At 53.5% G+C, this 21,965-nt stretch overlaps 4 protein-coding genes across 8 annotated transcripts; 1 reads left to right on the forward strand and 3 right to left on the reverse strand.

Annotated features, from left to right (window-relative positions):
- Window positions 1-331: 331 nt before the first annotated feature.
- Lsmem2 (leucine rich single-pass membrane protein 2) lies at window positions 332-5,072 on the forward strand. Its single transcript, XM_052187360.1, has 4 exons — window positions 332-724; window positions 3,644-3,754; window positions 3,842-4,027; window positions 4,134-5,072. The coding sequence occupies exons 1-4, from the start codon at window positions 703-705 to the stop codon at window positions 4,265-4,267; spliced, it is 453 nt and encodes a 150-aa protein (XP_052043320.1). The 5' UTR covers window positions 332-702; the 3' UTR covers window positions 4,268-5,072.
- Ifrd2 (interferon related developmental regulator 2) lies at window positions 4,741-9,988 on the reverse strand. 2 transcript variants are annotated; one of them, XM_052187358.1, is made up of 12 exons: window positions 9,681-9,988; window positions 7,612-7,768; window positions 7,440-7,524; window positions 7,210-7,334; window positions 6,970-7,127; window positions 6,786-6,836; window positions 6,522-6,700; window positions 6,329-6,434; window positions 5,887-6,024; window positions 5,534-5,662; window positions 5,366-5,461; window positions 4,741-5,262 (listed from the first exon to the last, which is right to left on the reverse strand). In XM_052187358.1, exons 1-12 carry the CDS (start codon window positions 9,714-9,716, stop codon window positions 5,182-5,184), a joined length of 1,341 nt encoding a protein of 446 aa, XP_052043318.1. In that variant the 5' UTR covers window positions 9,717-9,988; the 3' UTR covers window positions 4,741-5,181. The 2 variants fall into 2 exon arrangements, with proteins under 2 accessions (XP_052043318.1, XP_052043319.1); XM_052187359.1 differs by having other exon boundaries at window positions 7,612-7,731; window positions 9,681-9,984.
- On the reverse strand, window positions 9,769-16,722 carry Hyal3 (hyaluronidase 3). Of its 4 annotated transcripts, none has more exons than XM_052187355.1 (4): window positions 16,624-16,722; window positions 11,734-12,647; window positions 11,083-11,172; window positions 9,769-10,980 (listed from the first exon to the last, which is right to left on the reverse strand). In XM_052187355.1, the coding sequence occupies exons 2-4, from the start codon at window positions 12,628-12,630 to the stop codon at window positions 10,729-10,731; spliced, it is 1,239 nt and encodes a 412-aa protein (XP_052043315.1). In that variant the 5' UTR covers window positions 12,631-12,647; window positions 16,624-16,722; the 3' UTR covers window positions 9,769-10,728. The 4 variants fall into 4 exon arrangements, with proteins under 4 accessions (XP_052043315.1, XP_052043316.1, XP_052043313.1 ...); XM_052187356.1 differs by lacking the exon at window positions 16,624-16,722 and adding an exon at window positions 16,244-16,617; XM_052187353.1 differs by lacking the exon at window positions 16,624-16,722 and adding an exon at window positions 13,842-14,523.
- A 110-nt stretch (window positions 16,723-16,832) lies between these two features.
- Hyal1 (hyaluronidase 1) lies at window positions 16,833-20,885 on the reverse strand. Its single transcript, XM_052187352.1, has 5 exons — window positions 20,721-20,885; window positions 19,328-20,254; window positions 18,627-18,716; window positions 18,194-18,500; window positions 16,833-17,057 (listed from the first exon to the last, which is right to left on the reverse strand). The coding sequence occupies exons 1-5, from the start codon at window positions 20,739-20,741 to the stop codon at window positions 16,834-16,836; spliced, it is 1,569 nt and encodes a 522-aa protein (XP_052043312.1). The 5' UTR covers window positions 20,742-20,885; the 3' UTR covers window position 16,833.
- Between the last annotated feature and the right edge of the window lie 1,080 nt (window positions 20,886-21,965).

The raw sequence follows: 21,965 nt of genomic DNA on the forward strand, positions 1-21,965 counted from the left end.
CTAAGTGCTTTAATCACGCCTCTGCATTTTTATTCTCAGTACTGTTGGCCTTGTTCCCGTTTTACAGATGGAAAAGCAAAGGCCACACCTAAAGTTCTTTTTAACCTAAGGTTATAGTTTAATACTAGACATAGCAGCTTCTAATGCCAGTTCTGTCCACTGGCCAGTGTGGGTGCCCACTTGTAGGGCTGCCAGATCCCTGTGGCATTGGGGTCCAGTTACACCCCACCCCCACCCCCAATACCTGGTACTAGACAGTCACACAGTGGTGGGTGGTTATCTCCCACTTGCTGGAAGGAGATGGCTGCTCTGTGTGAGTGTGGGATGGCAGAGTGGACCTGTACAGGGATCCTTTTCTGTCTTCCTACATGGTGCATGGTGCATGCTGATCTGTGGGATGGAGGCCAAGTCTAGGTGTGCATAGAGTTGATATGGTTTTCTGAGAAGTTTCTTGTGCCCACATGCTAGCAGAGGCATCCCTAAGTAGGTGGTCTAGGCCAGCCCATCCAGGTCACACTGCCCCTTTCGTGGTTCAGAGCTGCCCCCTCTAAATATAGTCCAGGGAAAGTGAGCTCAGGCCTATTTTAAGACCAGGCTGGGAGACAGCCAGACCTCTCCCAGAATCTGAAAGGAGCCACTGCTGCCTTTGTCAAGTTCTGCCACTGGGCACTCTCATTGGGCCCTGACTACCTACCAACTGCCATGCCTGAGGAGACCCAAGAAGGTAGGAGAGGGTGGCCCCTGGGGACTAGGGCTCTAGTTCTGTGACTCACGGAGAGACCTGGCTTCATGGGGAGACCTCTCAGTCCTGTCGTACTCCACTCCTGGGGACCTACGCCTGTGCACGGAGAGCTTAGCACTCCTTCCCACCAAAGGTCCTGCCTCAGGGAGGGATTCAAAGCTCTTCACTTAGGAATGGGTCAGTTAGGCTGTGCCCAAGTGGGTGGGGAGCTCCCAAGCAGTTCAGCTCTTCCTTCGGTGAAGGAGCCAGGATTGGGGTGAAGACTGGATCCAGGGAGCATTTGGACACCCAGGGGACTATGAAGTAGACAAGCCTGCCCTGAGTCTCTCAGCCTGGTCAAGACTGACACTTAGCTAGTCAAGTGCCTTCACCTGCAGAGCTATCCTGTCCCACCTCAGTATTTTATACTGCAGAGAAAGGGCCTGCCCTCTACTAAGGGATGGTGTTTACCTTTTTTGGGGGAGAGGGGGAGACTTAACTGTAACATCTACCATGTGTCTTCTTCTGTAGCAAATAAAACATGTTGAAATATAAAGTATGGGAGAAGCACAGTGAGGAGCAGAGGGATTTAATGTGACCTGCATATGCCACCTGTCTATACCACCCAGGCGGAAGGACCGACAGCCTCTGTTTGTTTGAATTGCTTGTGAACACAGCAAGGGGCAGCTTCACGCATGTCATAAAGGCTGAGCTACTGTCTGGAGACAGGAGACCCAGAGGGTCCAAAGCCATCCTTACCCAGGGCTCTGCTACACTGTTATCTGGGTTCCCAGCAGGAGCTCCTGTAGAGTTGGGGCAAAACACAACCAAACAACAGCATCCAATAAAACACCTAAGCAGGGCACACTCAGGAGGCAGAGGTAGGAGGATCTCTGTGAGTTCAAGGCCAGTATGGTCTGTATTCTGAATTCTAGGCAGCCAGGTCTACGTAGTGAGTCCCTGTTTCAAAAAAATAAATATCCAGGGCTGGAGAGATGGCTCAGTGGTTAAGAGCACTGACTGCTCTTCCAGAGGTCTTGAGTTCAATTCCCAGCAACCACATGGTGGCTCACAACCACCTGTAATAGGATCCAGTGCCCTCTTCTGGTGTGCCTGAAGATGGCTACATTGTACTCATAAATAAATCTTTAAAATTAAATAAATATCCAGTCAAGTAACACCAGCAGAAAGTACAGTTATAGTTATTTAGAAATCAAAAATATTTTGATAGTAGCTGAAATTCTGAGGCAGAAGGATCACTTGAGTTATCCAGGTACTCAAACCAGTCTGGGAACTTTCTGAAACTGTCTTAAACAGGGGAGGTGGGGGGGGGGGGGAGGGACAAGATGGCTCAGTGATTAAAAGCACTTGCTCTATAAACCGGAAGATCTGAATTTAGATCCCAGTGACCATGTAACAAGCCAGGTGTGGTCTTGTGTGCCTTATAACCCCAGTGTTGTGTGTACTGGGACATGAAGATAGGAAGGCCATTGGAGCTTGCTGGTCACTACCCTTGCCAAAAACAAACACCCAAACAAGCAAACACCCAAACAAGCAAACAGACCATAAAAGCAAACAAAAAACCCTGCTTTCTAGACTCAGAAAGAGTCCTGTCTTAAAGGAATAAGGCAGAGAGTAAGAGATGGGGCACCCAGTCCTCCTCTGCGCTCTATGTCTAAACACAGGTGGGAATTTGCCACATGCGTGTTGCTGACACATAGCAAAGCTGGGTAGAGAGATGCACACCTTTAGTCCCAGGAATAGGCCGAGGCCAGAGAATTCCAAGTCTAAGCCTATCCTAGCTTAGGATACGCAGTGAGTTCCAGGCCAGCACGGGGAGCCACTATCTCAAAACAAAACAAAATCTGAAATAAATATAACCATAAGGGAAGCATAGTCAGTGACTAAACCGGCAGAACCTGTGAACGGTAACTACACGCACGTCCATCCGTCCACGCATGTCCATCCATCTGTCTCCCTGGGCAGCCATAGCAAATATATGTAAAGGTGTGTGCACACAAGAGTCTGGGGTAGTTCTGTAAAAAGCTTGTCTAGCAAGCACAAAGACTGTTTTCTCTGGGGCCATGATGTGTGTGAAGCTGCCTGCCCCATGACATGCCCTGAGGCAAGTCAGAAGTCAGATGTTGTATGTCAGTCTCTGTGTCGGGGAGGTGGACTGCAGATCACAGGGTAACCACCCTGATCCCAGGTCTGGTGAGGTGGGTGCTGAGTTCCAGTGCCAGGTCAGCAAAACCTCTGGCTTCTGCACACAGATAACACACACACACACACACACACAAATTCTTTCCACAGTGGGATGCCTAATGGTAAGGATGTTGTACTGCCAGGGGTCTGGACAGGCCTCTTAGAAGACAGTTTTGATAATAGCTTCGGAGAGAAATATCCATTCCTGGACCCAGTGATCTCCACTTCTGAGAATTGTCCTCAGTAACTTTCAGTAAATGTGGGGAAAACCTTCGTATTCAATGGGCGTTAATTTCCACGGAGAATTGGAAACTACCTAAATGCCCAGATAGCCTCAGAGGGAGGCCAGAGGGAGGAACCCTCAAAGTTATGTGAAACTGTTAAGAAAAAAGTGGCGTCCTGCAGCGCAGTTGAGTGCAAACAGCAGGACTCCGGTAAGAGGCTGAACTGCTAAGGTAGAACGGAGGCAGAAGCAAGGAGGAATGAGCAGGCGAAGGGGGAAACGCCCAATGTGACCATGGGAGCACGCCAAGAGCCCCTATGCACAGACTAAGCCCTTGGAGCCCTGGGCCCAAACCAAGAGTCATTCCTGAAATAGTAGGCAATCTGGAACCAAATGTTCCGGGTGCTGTTCCGGTGTGTCCCGAGTCCCTGCAGCCTGAGTTTACCTACAAAGTAAGGACTTGCTTGCTCCAATTGTCCCCACTGCCCCTGTAGACACTGTGCTGCCAATGCAGAACCAGAGGAACAGGGGAACACTGGCTCCTAACCACGTGCAGGAGGTGCGTCTGCACCGAGTGGAGTCCATTAGTGACCTACACAGCGGAGGTAAGGGAGCTGGGAACGGGAGTGAGATGGTTGCTGTGGGTACCACCTTCCCGACAGACGGACGGACCTGGACCCTTCTCCCTGCAGGCTCGCTACGGCCTGGTCTGGCTGAAGAGGCACAGGCATGGGAGGAGCTTCTGGGTGTCTTCCCACCATCACTGTGCACACAAGCTGGCTGCAGTCCAGTGTGTGGCCGTGGGGGGTTCCTTCTGCTGTTGGCACTGCTGGTGTTCACCTGCCTGGCACTGGCCATTGTGGCTGTCTACCTAAGTGGTAGGGACAGGCAGGACTGGGACCCCAGGGCCACCCCTGGTGCAGGGCTGTATGGGGATCTGGGGAGGTACACGGTCTGACAAAGTCCCATGTCTTCCGTCCTCAGTGCTGCAGAGTGAATCCCTGAGGGCGTTGGCTCACATGCTGCGCACACAAGAGGAGACTCTGCTCAAGTTGCGTCTGGCTAGCCTCAGCCAACTAAGAAGGCTCAACTCCAGTGAGGCTCGGGCACCCAGCTGAGATGCCATCTGTATGTGAGACTGTGAGGGGGCGAAAGGGACTTTTTGGCAGGTCTCTGTTCTCCCACTGATGGCCTCACCTACACTATTCCTTGGTGAGATCCCTGTACAAGCCTGACGTAACTCCACAGCTGCCTGTCTCTCTTGACCTCTTCAGGCCAGGCCCAACCAAGCCTTCTGGTGCCAAGGCCCTGCTTTGGAGCCAAAGGTCAGAGGATGGGGCACCAGTCCTTTCCTGGCACCTCCTGTCAGCACCCTCTGGCCACCCCCAGATAGGAGGTTCAGACGTCTAGAAATAGCTGTCCTGGCTAAGCCACCCACTCTGCCAGGCCTCCTAGCGGGGGGTCCAGTCTCAGCTCTCAGACAAGCTAGGATGGACTGGGGAACTACGTGTCCTGCCATGGAGGACAAAGGTGAAGTAGAGATCTAACCTGGGGTGGGAGATGGGAGGGAGGGCAGGCAAGAGACTCAGGATAAAGGCCACAGGGGCGAAGTATCGTTTAATTCTCTCTCTCTTATTTTTAATAAATCAGCACACACATCCATTCTAGGCAGCTTTGCCATGGTGGCCAGGTGCCAGACCCCCAAAGGAAGCAGCCCCACGGGGCAAGGTCTAAAAAAACCAAAGGGACGGTCCTTTCTCACCACCCGCCCGCCCGCCCATCACCTCCAGGACCGGCACACATTTGGTTTCACCTGAGACACGACAGGAAGAGGCCACAGCCACAGGGCCGAGTGCACACTCACAGGGCTTGAGTCTAAGTGCCCTGATCCCTTGACCCTCCCCATTTGTCTATTTTTGGTTTCATCATTAAAAAAATAAAGTGACAATCACTGGCAGGGACCAGTTCTTGCACTGTCTTCTGTTAAAAATATGGCATGGGTATGGGTAGCCTTCTTGTTGGCCAGTCCGAGTCACAAGATATCTGCCCGCTTGTCCCTTGCGCGACTCCGGGCCTTGGTCCGGGCTTTGAAGGCTGCAGCATTGTACAGGTGCTGTCAAGAGGCAAAAAGGGAGCCCGGTAAACGGAGAACGCCCACTCACGGCACTAGGCCTCTGGGTAACAGAAGGCAGGACAAGGGTGCCCAAGAAGCAAACCTTTTCAAAGCGTGAAATCTTGCAGGCCTTCAGGGCAGCAGCGTCCAGCACCAGCACAGGGCCCAGGCCAAAGATGTCACGGAGAAGTTCATTGTTCTGAAAACAAGGCAATTAGCTAAGGCCAGTCTGAAGCAGTTAGGCTGGGTGGCCCTGCCTGTGTCCCCTCACCTGGAGGTGATAGTGCATGCCGGAGCCCAACACATCTTTGAAGGCTGTGTAGATACGGTGGCGAGCCCAGCTGTCTATGTAGAGCACTTCCAGTCCAAAGCGGATTGTTTCCTCCTCGCATTCACCGCCCTGGAGAATAGAGGTTCATGATGGGATTGGCTGCCATGCCTGGGACGCACGTGCGTGCGTGTGTGTGTGTGTGTGTGTGCGAGCGCGCGTGCGTGCGCGTAGCCCCAGCTGTCCCAAAATTTACCAGCATGACCCTGCCTCCGAAGTGCTGGGATTACAGGTGTGGGCCACCATGCCTAACCCTTGGGGACGCATTTTTAAGGGACTCTCGTGTCCTCACACACCTCAACAAAGTGCAGCACAGCACGGAAAATAGAGCGCTGGCGCCGGCGGTCAATCTTGGCACGGTACTTATTGCTGTCGGTGGCTAGGGTACGCAGAGAGCCACAGAGGGCCTCCAGGTCCTCATAGACAAAGTCCTCCTGTGTGGGAGCAATGGGGGTATTGGGGGGAAGCTTGAGTTCTTCTGGAACGGAATGAGGTGCTCCCCAAAGCTTTCCTTCCACTCACTGCTCTCCTCCTCTCTCAACCCCTCCTCGGCCTCTCCCCAGCGGGTCACCTCCACTCAGAGTCCCCACTAGAGCTACTAGCATGTGCACAAGCGTTGGGGCCACCTCCCCTGCAAAAGGACCCAAGGCTGCTGGGTTTTGTTTCTTTGTGGCATGCTCTGCAGACAGCCTGGGACGGTCAGTGGTACCAGCGGGCTCTTCCTATTGTCCCTCGCACCTCAAGGTCCCGGGCAAGCTCAAAGAGCAGAGCGATGGCTTCCCCAGCAGCGATCCGCAGGTTCACACTTTCACTGGACAAGAGCTGGGGCAGCCGGGGCAGCTGCCTACAGAAAGGGCAGGCTAAGCTTCGCGGATGGGTTGAGGGCTCCTTCACAAACTCCCCCTCACCCCCAGAAGGTGGCAGCCCCTACCTGTCAAGGATATGGTTGATGTGGGTACTAGGACAGATGGTGAGCAGCAATGCCCAGGCCTGCAGGGCAGCACAGAGCAGGCCATGTAGGCTGGCAGGAACCACAGAAGCAGCAGAGCCACTGGTGCCACAGGACCAGCTGAAAACACCTTCCAAGCAGGCCAAGCAAGACACCAGGTCCTAGGAGCACAGGGAGATGGGTGTGGCTCACGGACAGAGCTACTGAGCCAAGCTGCTCTACCACTTGTGTCCGAGGTCCACTTACCTGGACATCGGTGGCAGCCACATAGCAGCCCAAGCCAAGAGCAGAAGCACACTGTTGGAAAGAGGACAGAACTAGGCCACTGTGGGTCAACATCAGGGACATCATATGAGCAGAGACTCTGAAGACAGGTGGGACCCGACCCCCTGCTTGGCGATGAGGGACCGATAGGCGTGGCAGTACTCACATGGCGCCGGGCAGTGGGGCTTGCAGTACTGTCGCTGAGCACGGAAATCAGCAGGGGCTGCAGGCTATGGAACAGCTCCTCGCCCTTGGGTCCGGGGCCCAGCTGCACACAGAGCAGGCCCAGCACGGCGGCGGCCAGGGCCTGTTCTTCACCCTTCCCTACAGGATGCTTTCCAGTTAGCGCACGCAGCAAGCGCCAACACCTGCCTAGCTAGGGTTCCCCAAGTGCCCAGGACTTGACCTTTCTTAAGGCACTTTTCCAGGGCATCCGCCAGAGTGAGGCTGCGCTCCAGCAAAAAGTCCGGAAGTAGGCGGGAGGCCAGGGCCAGGCGCAGGCTCTCCAGAGCTCCTTGCCGGGTCTTGGCACTGGGAGGTAAAAAGGGGTTCATGTGGGGGATGGCACCCTTGGTTCCACTTGTCATCGGCTAAACGGGGCCCCCAGTGTTGAAGCTGGCCAGCGGCCAGAGGTACCTCTTGTCAGTCAGGGAGTCCACGTCACCCTTCAGCCTTTCCTCTAGGTTCTCCTGCTGGCTCTGTTCGTCCACAGCTTCCCCACCTGCAAAGCTGGCCGGTCACCACTGGATCCTGCCCTGGTCCAGTGGCGCCCTCACCGAGCCCCGGGCAAACTTCACCCTTCTCTCACCCAGGCAGTCCTCTGCGGCAGTGCTGAGAAGGCTGGGACATTCACTGGTGGTGCTCTGGGCCTCGCTGGCCGCCTCGTCCTCGCTGGAACCAGAGTCGGCTTGAGTACTGCTCCTGGCACCTGGGGGACATAAACTCCCCATCTGACCGGCTTCCCCCTGGTCAAGGGGTGAGGGATGGCTCAGGGTACCTCATTTAACCTCACGAATGCTAGCCCATCTCAGAGATGAGCAAGCCAGGGCCTGACACCTGGGACTTGAATTAGGAAGCAGGAAAAAGGGAAGAGAGCCCATCTGCTAGAGAACACGGGAACTAGGCCTACCCAGCACCACCGGGCAGACTCAGAGTGTGTGGACCCCAGGAGGACACAGCCTTTTTTTCCCTTTTCTTTCCCAGATAGGGTTTCTTGTGTAGTGTTGGCTCCACCTGCCTCTGCTTCTCCTGTGCTAGGATTAAAGGCGTGTGCTAACACAGCTTGGTGGGCAGTCTGCTTTAAGGACAGCAGGAACCACAAGTGGCAGAATGGACTGGGATGAGTCCCAGCAAGGCCTGTGGCCCACTCTAGCTTACGGTCAAAAGGTAAAGGTCAATGTAAAAGATCTTGTAAGATAATGTAAAGGTTAGGGCTCAGGTTACAGAGCTAGAGAGTCTCAGGGGTTTAAACTGAGCCAAGGTCTTACGCTCTCCACCGGGCTACACCACTAGCGCCCCTGCCCCTGCCCCTCCTCATTTTAGCAGAGCTATAGTTTGATTAGTTGCCCAGCCTCTAAAGTATGGACAGCAAAGTCCAAATCTCAGGTGTAGCAGGTACAGACAAGCAACTAGCAACGGCTCTGCTGCAGGCCACCACACTCACGGTACTATCAACTCTGGGAGCAGCAGTGGCCCGGGTCCCAGTGGGTGTGCTGGGCACTTTGTGTTTCAAATATATTGTTTTCTGAGCTTCTCAGTCTACTTGGGACCACCAACTTTAGGTACAGGCACAACGGCACCTCTTAGCCTTGGAAGACCAGAGGACGCTCTTGACCGGGTGAGCATTTGAAAAAGTAAACATAGGGATCCTCAAAGTGTCAGTAGGGCAGGAACCGACCGTGTATGGATTCCTTTCAGGGCTGAGGACTGGCTTTGAATACTAGGGTAGCTTCTATGGCAGGCGCCCTGGACAGGTTCTGACCAGGTTAGGGGCCACTAACATCACCTGCTTTTAGGAAAAAGTTCAGCCTGCACGCTGATTACTGTTCACCTCTTCTCTTACTATCCTACGTGTCAAAACCGCCCAGACCGTCTCGCTTGCTGCAAGGTGTTGTGGTCCCTTTGGCTGCCAGGCCCTTGCGCAACAGACTCTCTACACAAGGTTCTTTACCTTCTCAGGTCCCATCCAGAAGCTCCCCTCACAGGGTCTGCCATGACTCTGGGACCACTGGTAAATGCTTTCAGTATTAGTCCTTATGGAACTGTCACCACCCTATTAAATGCCCCCAGACCCAAGCCACATTAGGGTGGCAGTCAGGTCAAAAATATGCTCGGTAAGCACTCTTGCACAGCAGTTACTTGTTTACCACAACAGGACATGCTTCTGGTTGAGGCTGATAAGAAGTCTCAGACTGCTTCGGGTTCTTGGATGTCCACCCGGTCTCCAGTCCAATTGACAGGGCCCCAATTCTGTACCTTTCTCATCACACATCCCGGTTTTACAGAACAGACAAGGTCTCTCTGCTAACTTCCTTGTGCAGCCTACTAAATGCACTAGTATTTTGGCAAACGAGCTGCTTCATGCTCTTTCTAGTGTGGTTGTCTACCCCAGAGGCGATGGGATAACCTAGGTCCTTAATGCTGGTCAAATCGCCGTTGCGGCGCGGGATTTCGAAAAACAGCTGGCAATGTGCTCAAGTGAGGCGCACACGTGGCCAATGGCAGATGGGGCACGTGCGAGCCTTAGCAGAGTTCTGGGAGGTCACGCTGGGCTGATCTGGGAAGATTCGTCAACTCAGGACCCTCAATAATATCGAAGGGGAACCACGGAACACCCCCTGCTCACTAATGACAATTCTACTGGAGCCCCGGACTCACCTCCTCCACGGCGCTGACCGCCCTTGCGGAGCGCATTGCCCTTACGAGCGCGAGGCATTCCTGGAACCGGGATTTGGGGACAGGGTAAGGGGGCGCGGGGTCAGGGACCCGGAGGGCAGGGACTCCAAACCAGCGAAACGCTGGCCCGTGCGCTGAGCTGAGACTGGAGAAGACGACAGGAGCCACACGCCGCGCGCGCCACCATCTTCGTGAGGCGCCCCGCCCTGTCAAATGGGTCGCTGGGAAGGTGAGTTCCCGGCCACCAAGTTCAGATCCACATCCACGCGGCCAAAACTACTATCCCCAGGCCGCAGCGTACACGGATTAGCACCGCCCGAGTTGCGCGCAGTGCACGACGGTAGTAGTAGTCCATTCCGGAGACAGAAAAGCCGACGCTGCTCCAGCTAAACTATGTACCCACAATGCCCTGCGTACCCACTTTGCCCCTCCTTCCCCTACCTCAGCCCGCGCGGTGTCTGGGTTCATAGTTAACTCAGTCGTTTCCCTCCTCACTGTAGGAGGCATCTGTAGGCTCCCATAACGAAGCACCTGCTTTGAGGTGCCAGGGTTTGACATTAGGTAGAATAGTGAGGACAAACAAATTTCAAGTAATGAAAGAGTGACTTTATGGGTGAGAATGCAGATAATAGCTTAGCATTTAACAGACCTTAGCTTATTTTTTTGGGGTGTGTGTGTTGGAAGAAGTGTAGGGGTTGTCTGCCCCTAGGTATTCTCTATAGATACGCTGGGGTATAGGAACAAAGCCCTAGGCTAGTCACCTTAAATGCCTGGAACCGACCCTGAAGCTTCTCTATTGCTTTAAGTCAGATGATCTCAGAGGGCTCCGAGGCTGGTTTTATATTTTTTTTTATTAGGCCCTATCTATTCCTCAGGAATTCCTATGGAAGGTGTGTTGGTGGAAGTGGGATATGTACTTGGGAAAGTTGCATAAGTTAAACGAAGCATAATTTCCTCTAGGACTGGGGAAGTGGCGAGAGCATCAAGAAGCCAAGGCAGGAACTCCTGACTCTGTGTTGTTTCCCTGGGCTCAGGGTTTAGGCTCCAGGCAAGTAGGGCCAGCCCAGCCCGAGTAACAACGGCATCTGAAGGACCCCCAAGCTCCAAGACTGTCATCTGGCTGCAGATGTAGAAAGGCTTCCATTTGTCCTGGGTCTTTCCGGGCACACCGGCCGTGGCCATGACATCGCTGATGACTGCAGGCCGTAGCAGCCTTGGTCACATTGATCACATAGGGGCCTAAAGTGCCCACCAGGTAGTCATGGAGATGCCAGCACTCTTCCTAGAGAGAGAAAAGATAGGTCAGTGCTCCTTTTCTATGATGTGGCATGGCTTCTCCCCTATCTTGGGATGGGCATGGGCATGATGAAGAGGCAATGCTCACCTCAGAGCTAGAAAAGCTCAGGTCCCCCCAGAGCACCACTCCAGCTGTCCCCAGTGCCGCGCTCACACCAATAGTCTGCGTCAGGTCGTCCTGCAGGCAGAGAGCTGTTGTTGAGCCAAAGCTCCACTGGCCAGATCCACCAGGGCCCAACTTGACCATGATACCATTCGGTTTACTGCTATGCTTCTGCCTCTAGAGTAGAGCCCTTTAACAGAGCCTCTAAGTAATTTCTTAGGACTTCCATTCAAAGAATAACTGTCCTTCGACCAGGTACCACTGAGATCTCCCAGCACACAACAATACCTCCCTACTCCAGGATAGGGTCTTTCTGTTTTGATTTTCGAGATAGGCTTTCTCTAAGTAGCCCTAGCTGTCTTGGAACTTGCTCTGTAGACCAGGCTGGCCTCAAACTCACAGAGATCTGCCTGCCTCTGCCTCCCCAGTACTGGGATTAAAGGTGTGCATGCCTCTGCCTCCCCAGTACTGGGATTAAAGGTGTACATGACCACTGCTTGACCCAGGATAGGGGCTTTTTAAAAAGCCCTGGATCCTGACTACCTCCAAGTCCCTTTGGAAGCGTTCTCTCGTCAGACCTTTCTAGGACAGGGCTGTCCTCTAGGCCCAGACCCATAGACCTCAGCTTCTACTTACCAGAGACAAGAATCTCCCAGAGTTCTGATGTGTGAGGCGAGTATAAGGCAGAACAGGTAGAGGGTGTGAATGCCCAGCCAGGGCTACACGGAAGGCCTCCTGCAGGCGGTGTCGTACGAAGGCCTGGCGGTAGGCAGACGGCAGTCTGGGTGGGAGGTAGATGCTAGGGAAGAGAGCACTGGAGGCAGCCCAGAGCCAATGCAGTTGGGTGTTTCGGGTGATGATGGCTGCGTGGCAGCGGCCTGTGTAGTTGGAAGCCATATTGTGCCAGCCATTGCCACAGGCTGGGTATCGATAAAAGCCCCAGAGCCCATGCGGGCGAAGTGCCTGGCCCAGCCGCAGTGTGTATTCCATCAGGGCACGGGCAGCCTGCTCAAAGCCAGTACGGGCTTTGTGGAGCTGTTCCTGAGGGTCCAAACCAGGGAACACCTGCTGTGCCCAAGCCCAGGAGGCTGCCTGGTAGACTTGTCGACGGGGGCCCCAGTTCCCAGCCCAGAGTGGGTACCATTCTTCCCAGTCCAGCACTGCCAAGCCGGCAAAGCTAGATCCTAGGCTGTGGAGGATCTGGTGGGCAGCTTGTGCCAAGTGGTGGTCTAGAGACACAGCCTGAGGGAGTCCCCCATTGTGGGCTGTGCCTCTAGGTCCAAAGTAAGGATAAAGACCAAACTGGTTCTTGTAGAAGATGGAGATGTTTTGGCCATGAAAATGCTGGCCATGGTTGGCTAGGATGCCGAGGGCATCGAGAGGCAGATGCACACCAAAGTGGGCCTTACATCTCGCTGAGGGTACATTCCATAGCACAGAAAAGGGGCGCTCAGGAGCCTGCGGCAAAGCCTGGCCCTGCACCAAGTACAGGGTTAGCCCCACCACCAGGGTTAGGTCTAGCTGCATGGTCATGCCACAGAGATGGAAACCTGCAGGAAAGAGGGGGTATGGGCTCAGAGTCCATGGCCAAAGACATGCTGCCTTTTGCACAGCAAGAAAAGCCATTAAAGCCTCCCTCGTTGCTCTCCTCAGGGAATGGGGCAGAGCTTCGAGGGAGGAGGGGGGTGCAGTGGAATATGGCATCCAAGTATTCCATGGGTCTCCCAGAGAAGCCATATCCTTAGCATCTTGGGCTGCTCCCGTTCAGGGTCCTCCATCTCTTTTAGGGTACCGGTCATGTTCTCTGAGGCCTCATAGACTCATGGCTGTCATAAATTCCCTTCCTTCCCCTGCCCACATTGTCTCTGTCTCGGGGACAGTCAGTTCATGCCTTCTCACTTCCCTGGCACTCAGGGAAGCAAGTGACACTGACATCACCTCTCAGATCAAGGAACTTCCCAGATCCCTGAGGGAAGCGAGGGTACCTGGGTTGCTAGCGGGAGTCCTGCTACTTTTCTCACCCTGGCCGTCTACAGATCCCTCATTGCCTGTGTCCAGAGCAGGACCTGAGCCATCGGAAGTGCTCCATGACTGATAATGAGTGAGTGGAAGGGAAGGAACAGTTACCCGGAGCCTGGGAGAAGAGGCACGAAAGGCAGATATTACCTCATCGATGGCTCTTGGGCCAAGTTGGGTAGTAAGAGTTTTCCCACATAGGGGATCTGAGACTGGGGGTTAACCAATAAACCGTCACAGCCATACCTAATGGAAGCCTTTATTCAGCCACACTGACAGCTCTGAGCCACAGCTGCAAAGCCGCCTCCTGGCCCACTTGTACCCAGGAAAGATACACAGGCTAAGGTTGTCCCCAGGGGGTAGTGGGCTGAAGTATGGCCTGTGGGCTGAGGCTGGCTCTGTTCTGGGCAATCCAGTGTCCCAGGGGAGACAGGGCCATCAGATGTCTTTTTCCATCCAGAATATAGGGCACCCCTTCAGATCTCGGTATCGTGTCTCTAGCGGGCTTTGAGGAAGGAGCTCTGGTGAAGGAGGTGGTGATGTGCTCAGAGACTGGGGTAGGGGAGGAGGTGGTGGCAATGGGAGTCCCTTAGGGCTCCTTGGGACAGTTTGGGCAGCTAGGATAGGCCCCTTGCAGGGCGGCTGGGGGCAGGGTGACTTAGAGAAGGCACGTAGGACATTGGTGGGCAGTCGACGGTTGGTGAAGACCAAACCCTGCACAGGCTCACCCAGTTGGTAGCCCAGATGGGCGTAGAAGTATAGCTGGTCATGAGTGGTGAGGTGCAGCCGTCGGAAACCCCGGGCTCGGGCAAAGGCCTCCAAGCCCTCCATGAGGCGGCGACCAAAGCCACGGCCCCTCAGAGCCCGGGCTACCACCACTGTCTCCACTAAGAGGCTGTGGGGATGGTCCAGTACCCGTGATAAGCGGGCATGGCCCACCACAAGAGGGGCTGCTCCGGGTGTGGGCTGAGGGCTCAGCAGCATCAGGCAGAGGGGGAAGGCATCTGAGGACTGGCCCAGAGAGTGGAGACGGGAGGCCCGGCTGCGGGGCCACTGGTCATTGATGAGGTCAGCACAGGCACTCAGGAGCTCGGGTCGGCAGTGCACAGGCTCCAGGGTCAATTCAGCCAGCTTGGGGACTGAGGTCTCCTTTGCCTGGTGTTGAGGATCCAGGGTAAGCTCAGCTGGGCCAGGACTGAGGCTCATCTCTGGGTGGCATGTGGACTCCAGGGTCAGCTCAGCTAGCCTGGGACTCAGCGACAGCTCTGGCTGGCGTGCAGGATCCAGGGTTAGCTTGGTCAGGTTGAGTCTCAGGGTCAACTCTGGCTGGCATGCAGGATCTAGAGTCAGCTTTGCTGGGCTGGTGCTCAGGATCAACTCCATCCGGTGCACGGGGTCTAAGGTAGGATCAGCGTGACTGGGCCAGGGCTCAGAGTCAGCTCTTGCCTACAGGTAGGATCCAGGCTCAGCTGTGTCAGGCAGGAAGCCAAGGTCACTTTCTGTTAGGTTTCAGAGGGCTTAGTGCCTGGCTGGAGGGTGAGGCCACAGTTTCCAGGCAGTGGCATCTCCTTATATAAGGGATTACCTCCTGTGCATGACAGCCATGCTAGGCTGTGTCAGGAAGACACAGTCGGGGCAGGGAAAGACCGGTGGGTGAGTGGAGGGGAACATGCGTCCTGGAATTGGGGGATAGTGTGCTTCACCTTGTCCCACATGCACTTGAAAGTACAGGCAGTCAGGAGGAGACCCATCCTTACCCTTGTGAGGAGAACTCACACGGGAGACTAGGTGAGTCTCTTGCCCAACACTGAAAGGAAGCTAGCAGTAATGGGAAGTGCTGAAGGTGGGGCTCTGGCTACAAATTTCTTATCATTGGCCACACCTCACCACACCAGGCTAGCCAACCTAGCCCACTGACTCATCATCTTTCGTTTTTTTATCTTTTTCTTTGCTTGGGTTCCCCGCCCCCCCCACCTCATTTCTCCAGGGTATGCAGCCTGTGTTTGCCTCAAAATAGTGACCTAAGTGCCTCAGCCTCCTAGTAGCCCTTGACTGTGGCTCACTGGCCTTGGCAGACAGTGCAAACCAGACAACATCCCTTTAGCTTGCCCCCACCTGAGCTTTCCCTTTCAGAACAGTGCTCCCAAGAGTCCCTACCCAACATGTCAGCTCTCCCCCCAATTCTGAGCCTTTTCAGCTATCTGAGCCACATCTGCTGTCAAGTGGCTCCAGGGACACTCACACCCACCCCACACAGGCTCAGCGTCCCCTCCCTCTCCTGCCTTCCTTCCTCAGGACACAGAGCCTATGGCCCTCTGACAATCCTGTCCAGTACAGGTCCCCTTTGGACCCACCTGTCCCTATACATGGGACTTTGATGGCACCACCATGGGGTTTGGCCTATCACACAGAATGTGGCTTTTGCAAGTCTGCTTGCTTCTGGTCTAAGTTTCATAGCCACCATGATAAGGACTGTGGCTTCCTTCCTAAATCTACAGGTGTCCAAACGGCCAATAGGTTGGGGATCCGGACCCCTATGCTGAAACTCTACTGTTTTTTTGTCTTTTTTTTTTTTTTTTTAAATTTATGTGACTACACTCTAGCTGTCTTCAGACATACCAGAATTACAGATGGTTTTGAGCCACCATGTGGTTGCTGGGAACTGAACTCAGGACCTCTGGAAGAGCAGCCAGTGCTCTTAACCGCTGAGCCATCTCTCCAGCCCCTGTTTTTTTTTTTTTGTCTTTTAAGACAGCGTTTCTATGTGTAACAGGGTTTCTGTGTTCTGACCTGGCTGTCCTGGAATTCACTTGTGGGCCACCCTGGCCTCGAACTCACAGAGATCTGCCTGCCTCTGCCTCTAGTGCCCGGTTTATAGGTGTGGGCTACAATGTGCCAGATCTAAGCCCCACTGTTTACCTACCTTATTCTAGGATCTGCTGGCAGGAGGGTCTATGTTGGGGGATTTCTTGCAGTGGGTGGACAGCTGGGTCTCACCCCTTTATTCTTTTACTCTAGAACGTGCCTCCTGACTCCCTTTCCCAATTTTCCCTGAGCCTAAGGACAGCCCTCTCCGCAGCACCCCCCCCCACACACACACACAAATCCCAAACACCGTTAAGCGTCTTACCTGCCTCAGTTGGCTCAGTAGACGCAGCACCCCCTCCCCAGCTCCCACACCTTCTAAGTAAGGTCTAGCAGGAGGAACCTAGGGTCCGCCCCTAGCTCAGAGCGTCAGGGTTCCCCTAGACAGGTTTAACCCTTTCATTGCTCCACTACGGTAAGTGGAGCGAAGCTCTGGGTCTTCAGGGAGGGTCTGCACCTGCCCCTTGTGGGACACGGGCCGTGGATCTTTTGGGAGTTGGGGTTTTGAAAGCTTAGTTATGGGTGGATGTGGCTCAGCAAGCTCTAAGGGAAAGGCGAAGACTTGAGGAGCGACACAGTAACTTGGGGACCACAGGCGCGGGGTGGATAAACGGGCAGCATGTGAGAAGTGAGGGTGATACTGACATGTTAAAGCCGAGTTCCGGGATGGTCCGCGTCCTGCCTGCACACGGTTGGGAAACTCGCTGTCTCTGGCTCCAACTCCTCGGTCTGCCTACGCAGGTCCCAGCAGTACGGAGGACTCACTGCAGTCTTCGCAGGAGACAGCGCGCCTCCTCCTAAGTTCTCAGTGCCCGGAATGTCACTCCCTAGACACCCCGCCCCTGGTTCTGAGCGTCACAACAGAACTAGTGTAGGCCCATTCTGTCCCTGGCTTCTTCCCTTCCGGTGGCGACTGGCGACTGGGCCCGTAGTTTCCTTTCGTTGGCTCCGCCTCCTCTTGGCTCTGCCTCCGGCTTCCATCAGCTCTCCTGCGTTCCGCTCGGCCTGCACCTTTCCCAGCTCCAGGCTCGAAGAAATGGGAGTTTCGTTTTGTTTCCGTTCTAGTAGCTTCTCCAGTCCTAGTGGGTCGGTAGAAACGGCCTGATGAGGTGGAAATTTCTCCTGATCATGGGAAGCAGTTGTCTTCAGACAACACAATTGGATAGAAATATAGAGCCCTTCCAGTGCCTTCTGGGTTCTAAGACCTGCCTATTTTAGGAGCTAATTAAACGGCTAAGTAATATAGGACAGCTTTGTTTGCTAGGCTGAGTAATGCTAGTACTTTGAGCAGATTCAGGGATCCTGCAGAATGATTCTATTGTTTCCCCAGCCTTCTTAAGGCACCATCAACACACAATAGGTGTGCAAGGTTCTATCTTTGGAGCCAGATAGCCTAGATTTCAATACGCATCTCTCCTGGTTGGTTGTTTGGTTTGAGACCGTATAGTCCTGGCTGTCCTGGAGCTCAATATGTAGACCAGGCTGGCCTTGTCTCCCAAGTGCTGGGATCAAAGCTATACATTATCAATGCCTGGCCTTGCTTGTCTATTGCTGGGCAACATTGGACAGAAAGTACTCACCCTCAGTGGGAATATAGCTTAGTGTTAGAGCACTTACTTGCCTAGTGTGTGTGTGAGGTCCTAAATTCAATTCCCAGAATAGCAAAAGTAAGTAAATAAAAAGTACTCAGCTTCCCTGCATGTCAATTGTAAAAACCGAATGAATTAGTTCACTTCTAGTGCTTGCTTATTAGCACAGGCCGTGGCACAGAGCTGACAGATGGCACACCCCTGCTTTTTGTTTTTGTTGTTGTTTTGGTTTGGTTTGGTTTGTCGAGACAGGGTTTCTCTGTGTAGCCCTGGCTGTCCCTAGAACTCACTCTGTAGACCAGACTGGCCTCCAACTCAGAAATCTGCTTGCCTCTGCCTCCCAAGTGCTGGGATTAAAGGCGTGTGCCACCATTGCCTGGCTGCAGATGCCAGCTTTTGTGTCTGATGACTCAGATTCTGGAGGAACTGCCTGTGAGCCTGCTGCTGATTAGCTCCTTACAGGCGCAGAATTGATAGTGCCTGCCCTAAATTCTGATTCACCATGTGACTGTGCCTGTGTGCATGTGTACTCCTGTGACTTGTGGGCATGTGACTGCATTTGAGGAAGTCCTAGGTAGGCCCTGGGTATGTCAGGTGTTCAGTGTGTGCAGCTAATTACCACATACCCTGCTTGTTGCACCACTTGCCACTCCATCCACGGTAGCATCGACACCTGAACTTCACAGCCATCTGTACCCGATCCTTAAGTGACAGGATACCCTTGACTCTTGGGGGCCTGCCATCATGTGTTAGCTCAATGGAGAAACTGGCAGGGCTGAGGGTGAGGAGAGCCTCAGGATAACGGGGATGGCGGACACAGCGACCATGGCCGGAACACAGAGCTTTGCTGCACAAAAGGGCTGCACTGGTCACGTTCACGATGAAGGGCCCAAGTGTGGAGTCCATGTATGCTTTAATGGCCTGGCAGGATTCCTGAATGGGAGGGAGAGCGTAAGCAACACCGCAGCCATGTGCTTGCCTGGTTCGTAGCCAGGACATGCAAGGTAGAGGGGAAGCCAGGCTCCCCTCATCCCTACCCTGTTCCAGGCCTCCACTTACCTTGGTACTTGTTTTTTCTGAGCTGACCCAGAGCACTGCTCCTGCTGCTCCCTGGGCTGCGCTCTCCCCCAGGCTGTGCTCCAGTTCCTCCTGGGAAGGAGATTGCATATTTGTATGAGGCCTACTGTCCTTCCTCCCTGTGGGAACTGCTGCAACATCACTGGATGGGACAAATAAGCTCTAACCTTCACCTGAGGCCACTCTAGTGTTAGTGACCAGGGTCAAGCCTGTTCCCTATTCTGAATCTCTCACACATCATTCAGAATTTAGCATAAAGCAGATGTTCTCCAAGTGAGGGGGTGAACAGGCAAAGCATAGGAGTATTTAAGTCAGTATAAAACAATCTGGAGCCAGGCGGTGGTGGTACACGCCTGTAATCCCAGCACTCTGGGAGGCAGAGGCAGGCGGATTTCTGAGTTCGAGGCCAGCCTGGTCTACAGAGTGAGTTCCAGGACAGCCAGGGCTACACAGAGAAACCCTGTCTTGAAAAAACCAAATCCAAAAAACAAAACAAAAAAAACCTAAACAAATAAACAAAACAAAACAAAACAAAACAAAAAAAAACCAATCTGGGTGAAGCCCCAAGAACCTCCCCTATTTCCTCCAAAGATAGTAATACCCTGAAGCTAAGTGGAGTCAGCATTTGGACTTATTACCTTATTCTTTAACTAGGAAGGCTGACAAGGTCACAGAGGACTCACCAGGGGCAGAAGATAATTTGTCTCTTCATAGAAGATCTGGACGTAGGGCATTACGGGCACATGGGGGTCTCTGGAAACTATAGCTACACGGAACGCCTCTTGCACACGGTGTCGAACATACATCTGTGACTTCCCTGTGCCCATCAGTGCTTCAGGCAAGTAAATACTGGGGTAAAGGGCATAGCTCTGGTTCCATAACCACCTTAGCTGGTCATTCTGATCACGGATGCTTCGTGGGCACTGGCCTGTGTAGTTGGGACTTAGGAAGTCATTGTTGTAGCAGTCAGGGAAGCCATAGTAGCCCCAGAGGCCACGAGGACGCAGTACCTGCCCCATTTGGAGGGTGCCGGCCATCCAGGCCTGTGCAGTTTCCTGGAACTGATTTTGGGCTACTTTCTCCACTAAAGTTTCTGGCCATTCAGGGTGCTCTGCCCGGACCAGGTCCAACGAGCGCTGCCGATAAATGTCCTTGCTGTCCCAGTTGAAGGCCCATCGTGGGCGCCACTCCTCCCAGTCAATGACAGCCAGTCCTGAGAAGTCAGGTTCAGGCATGGCAGCCTTGATGTCCTGGAATGTGTGAGCAAGGTGGGTAACCAGGCTGGCATTCTGGGGCACACCACCAAATATGGGTTCCCCTGTGGGTGTATAGTAGGGGTAGGTGCCCAACTCCTTGCGGTAGAAAATAGTCATGTTAGAGCCTTGGAAACTCTGATTCTTGTTGGCAACCACATCGAAGACGCTGACGTCCACATTCACTCCATAATTCGTCAGGCACAGTTGGGTGTCTCCATTCCAGACAGTGATGAATGGCTGGCTGGATACCACGGAACCTCTGGAGCCTTGGGCCAACTCGAGCAAGGTCAGGAAGAGAGTACAGATGCGAAGCAGAGGGGCCGCAGTGGCAAGGGATGCCGGGTCTGGGGACACCTGGCCAAGGGAGGCAGAATTCAAGGCACCTCACAAATTTCTGACCCCCACTCGAAGTAGCTGGGTCCAGTCCCTTGACCACAATTTTGTCCCTGCTGAGATTTCAGTTGGGCATTAACCAGCAAGATCAGAGAGCTTGGAAATGTGGAGGCTTGCGAAGGGGCATTGCCTTGAAAGGTACAAGAGAATCACCTCTGCGGCCAGGGACCTGCCATCTGCCTCCCCTGCGCTTTGCCTTGGCCTGACCTTACCCACTTTCCCTGCAAGGGCCAGAGAACCCATTACATCTGTCCTCAAAGAGGAGCTCAGAGCTAGGCCCTCAGCTCCAGGCCGACCTGGTGAACAAGAGAGGCTATTCCGTTTCTTCCCCCAGAAAAACTGGCAGCCATCGGGAAGATGGATGCACCAATGGCCCAAACCAGCCAAGCCCCTGGAAACGCCCAGCTGCCCACTCGTCCCTGCTGACCTCAGGACTGAAGGGCTTCATTCTCCAAACTTTCTGAGCATGCTCTGTAAGCCCAAGCACGGCTTGGCTGGATCTGTCCCACAAGCTGGTCCTAGTCGAACCAGCTTAGAGACGCTGCTGCTGCTGCTGCTGCTGCTGCTGCTGCTGCTGCTGCTGCTGCTCAGGGAAATTCGGAGCTTTTGGAGATAGTCACCCCACCCAGCCAATAGGCTGGCCTTGGCAAGGGGCGGGGCGTGACCAGGGCTGGACTAGCAAACAGCCCCTCCTACTCAGCACTTGGGGAGGTCTTTGTGTGGACACTCCGACACAGAACTGGGCGAGCAAATGTGTGGTCCTGCAGTGTGGTCCCTGAGGACTATATGCTTATAGAGTCCTTTCTCCACACCACTGTGACATCTTAGGCCCTAGGCACTTTTGTCTTTGTGGGACCCCCTCCTCATTAAAACAAGTTGGGTTTTTGTTTATTTTTGCCTTCGGCAGGCAAGAAAGGTCAGAGACACATCTTTGCACAGTGTACAAAAAACATTACTCCAACCGTTTGTTTTTGCTTGTTTTGGGCTGGGAACAGGATCCAAGATCTCATGCTTGCTAGCCAAATGCTCTAACTGCTGAGCTCTATCCCTAATCCCTTCAAGAAGGTACTTTAAAATATCAGAAGGGCCAGTAAAAGTACCCGTAACTGCTAAGTCTGATCACTTGAGTTCAATCCCTGGGAGACACACGTTACAGATCTTATGGCTGTCACCTAAACTCCACGGTATGCACATGCCCACGTGGACATATCAGTAAATGTAAAACGCTACCTTAGGAAAGTAGAGGAACACACTGAATTGACCTTTGGCTTTTACTCCATACACATATAAGCACACAAACAACACACACACACAACTACACAAGCCAAACGAACCTTTTGTGGATTTCTAGATAGGACCCTAAATCCTGTCTGCGCCTGCTGTGCCTAATGGCTAACCTGTCCCTGATTGTTTCTGGAAGGTTCTGTGTTCATGGAGTTGAGTTGTGTCATCACGCTCTGTATATTCTAGGTCAGTGCTTGCGACTTTGTGAAGCTCTAGTTGGTAACTGGGCTTCTGCCCAAATTCTCAGGGGTTTATATGCGCGAGTGTGGGACTCAGTGCCAGGCGTCATGTAGGAGACCTTGCTGTTTTGGTGATCAGGAGACCCTGGATTTGCATGACCATGGAAACAAGCAGGGATGTATTAGTGAGTACACGTGTAAGTAATGTG

The sequence above is a fragment of the Apodemus sylvaticus genome, chromosome 7, assembly GCF_947179515.1.
Source record: "Apodemus sylvaticus chromosome 7, mApoSyl1.1, whole genome shotgun sequence".
NCBI classification, from domain to species: domain Eukaryota; kingdom Metazoa; phylum Chordata; class Mammalia; order Rodentia; family Muridae; genus Apodemus; species Apodemus sylvaticus.